This window comes from Phalaenopsis equestris, unplaced genomic scaffold (assembly GCF_001263595.1).
Source record: "Phalaenopsis equestris unplaced genomic scaffold, ASM126359v1 Scaffold212346, whole genome shotgun sequence".
NCBI classification, from domain to species: Eukaryota; Viridiplantae; Streptophyta; class Magnoliopsida; order Asparagales; family Orchidaceae; genus Phalaenopsis; species Phalaenopsis equestris.
In genome coordinates this window covers 2535-5495 of record NW_018231280.1, presented here as the reverse complement: position 1 = coordinate 5495, position 2961 = coordinate 2535, and the positions used below count along the sequence as shown (strand labels likewise).

General features: G+C 35.3%; 1 protein-coding gene across 1 annotated transcript; it reads left to right on the top strand.

Annotated features, from left to right (window-relative positions):
* Nucleotides 1-1010: 1010 nt before the first annotated feature.
* On the top strand, nt 1011-2356 carry LOC110036895 (protein DETOXIFICATION 45, chloroplastic-like; the record flags this gene model as incomplete). The annotated part of the gene is given in 4 exon segments (XM_020741445.1): nt 1011-1080; nt 1270-1395; nt 1489-1667; nt 2221-2356. Coding segments are annotated over 4 exon segments (511 nt in total), but the record flags the coding sequence as incomplete, so codon positions are not given.
* Nucleotides 2357-2961: the final 605 nt, after the last annotated feature.

Sequence of the window (2961 nt, the reverse complement as noted above, 5' to 3'; positions counted from 1 at the left end):
CAACACGGCTCCCCACCGCACCACGCATACCCCATCCACACCACACATGAACACTTCCACACCACAGTTCGCCAACACAACACTAAAAAAGTAGTGGCATCAGAATTTGAAAGCACAAGAGAAACAATAAAAACAAAATATACACAAGAGAAAGCTCATCATGTCACATGAGCTTCTTAACTATGAAGTACAATACCCATGAAATATACATAGCAAAATATAGTGTTATTCATCCATGAAATCAAAAGGCATAGCTTTGTTATCATACAACTCCATCTTTCATCCATTTTTTAAAATATACACAACACCCGAAATGTTGTTATTTTTTTAGCAAAATGTACCACTTTTCATTCATTCTTCATGAAAACAATACACAACACCTGAAACTTTGTTGTTAACAAATTCACCACCATTTTTCAAATTCTTACTCAATTATCATAATTTGTGATAAAATCCAAATCCATATTACCCTAAACATACACATCACCCGAAACATTGATGTTAACAAATTCACCACCGTCTTTCTTCCACTTTTTACATTCTCACTAAAATATCAAATTTTTTGATAAAATCCCGATTAATATTCATAAAATCTGTAGCACCCGAAACATTGCTATTAATAAATATAACACCAACCTTTATCCATTTCTCAAATTCCCACTCAAATATCGAAAGGTACCGGGTAGAGCAAACCACAAACATCCTTTGGGGTGATAGGTATGCAATTATACCAATAAAACCAAAATGAATATAGCAAATCCACAAACCGAACCGACTAAAAGCAAACTAAAGTTGCAAAGCACAAAGCAAACAAAGTGTTGTAGTCACTGGGAACATCCCAAAAAAAGAAAATCTCTGTGCAAACCATACTCCTAACAGAGCAAAGCCATCAAGAGTAGATGAGGGACAGAGGATACTGGAGGAAGAAGGAAGCAAACGCTGGGAAACCTTTGTCACAGGTTTCGGCGAACGAAGAAAAAGAAGAGGAGAAAAAACCCTAGGAATAGCAAATGCAGGATGAGGCTGGGGACAGTGACACACCGCAGACCTTCCGCTGCGCCAAACAGGCCTTAAGGCAAGGTTAATGGTGGCGATAGATGTTTTACAAACTATCTATCTGTGTGTGTTTGTGTGCAATATGCAAAAGTGAAATACGCCGGGAAACCCGAGTTTTCTTGAAGGAAAAACCTCCAATATGCAAAACATTGTATTTTGTATTTATTTTTTTGAATCATGGATGCTCATCATTTCTTGCTATTTTGTTTGAAGGTTCTGTGGAGTTGGCGGCAGCTGGTGTATCGGTATCAATCTTTAATATCATATCAAAGCTGTTCAATATTCCCTTACTTAGTGTCACAACTTCATTTGTTGCCGAAGAAATTTCAAAAAATTCAAGTATGCAGTTTATGTCAGGCAATTGATGACGAACAAGCTCAATGATACCTATGTGAATTAAATATGCCTGATTATGGACCATTATATTTTTAGATAAAGCTTCTCAAGAAGGCTTTTTGGCAAATAAAAAAACTACTCACAACATTGTAGAAAAATTGGAACTACCTTCTGTCTCAACGGCCTTGCTGCTAGCTGCTGTAATTGGGGCAGTTGAAGCTTTAGCTTTGTTTATGGGCACCGGGGCTTTTCTAAATATGATGGGCATATCTCCGGTAAGTTGACAGATTTTTTTTCGTCTGATCTCACTAAATTCTGTGTTTATGATGCAATTTTTTTTCCCTTCTGTGTTTGCTTTCATGTAACTATTTTCTTATCAGAACTCATTAGCACCTTTGAACTTTAAGATCTTTTCCCATAGTTCTGATGGTTATGGAGGGTCTTTAAACACTTAGAATTCTGCAAGCGGAATTTTTTTTGTGAAAAGTAATTGACTTCAATATTACTCCTTCATAAAAATTCGGGGCATTTACATAAATACCACCCAATTCATGTCTTTACATATTATGTAACACCTAAATTTTGCTTTTTACATTTATTCCACCCAAATCTTTCATATCACACCAGAAGTACCATCATTTTAACTTTTAAAAAGTGAAATGCACTTTTTCATGCATAGGTAAGGTGGTATATATGTAAAAATTAAAGTTTTTGATATGTAAATACATAGAAATTGAGTGGTATGTATGTAAATCTTCCTAAAAAATAATGCTTTGTTGTGGTTTTCATTTTTCATGGTGGATGGTTGATCAAGTTTATTCTGGACAGGTTTCACCTATGCATCGCCCAGCCCAGCAGTTTCTTTCTCTAAGAGCCTTAGGGGCTCCCGCAGTTGTTGTTTCCCTGGCTATTCAAGGAATCTTCCGTGGATTCAAGGATACGAAAACTCCTTTGTTTTGTGTCGGTAAGTTAACAACGTAGTTAAATTTGCTATGCTTATACCTTTTATCTTCTATTTGATTCCTTGAAACGTACAATTTAATTAGTCTTTCCCCCTCAAGCGTGAATATTTGATCACCAATGAGATTTTGCAGTTATATTAAATGCTTGGTATGATGTTAGTCATTGCTCATGAATTTGAAACACGGTTTATTGAAAGGGGCATTTACATACATAACACACAATTCTAATCTAAGTACACATCTCAAACCTAAGCTTGCATATTTGCACACCTAGCACCCAAATCTTTAATATCACATAAAAAATAATATTATTATCACTTTTTAAAAGTGAAAAACCCCTTTTATTGCATATGTTTAATGCACCAAAATTCTGCGTATGTAAATATGAAAGTTTAGGTGTGAGATATGTAGATGCATAAGAATTGCGTGCTAGGCATGCAAATTTTTCTTATTAAAATTGCTTGTGTGGATATGCCATTCTTGTTATTCTTATCTTGCATTTCATTGGAACTTTTGCTTTGGTAGTTTCTAAACGACGGATGAACTCAATATTCTATGGCATACATCAAGCTTGTGTCTTGATTTAAGAGAAAGATATCGTGATGTG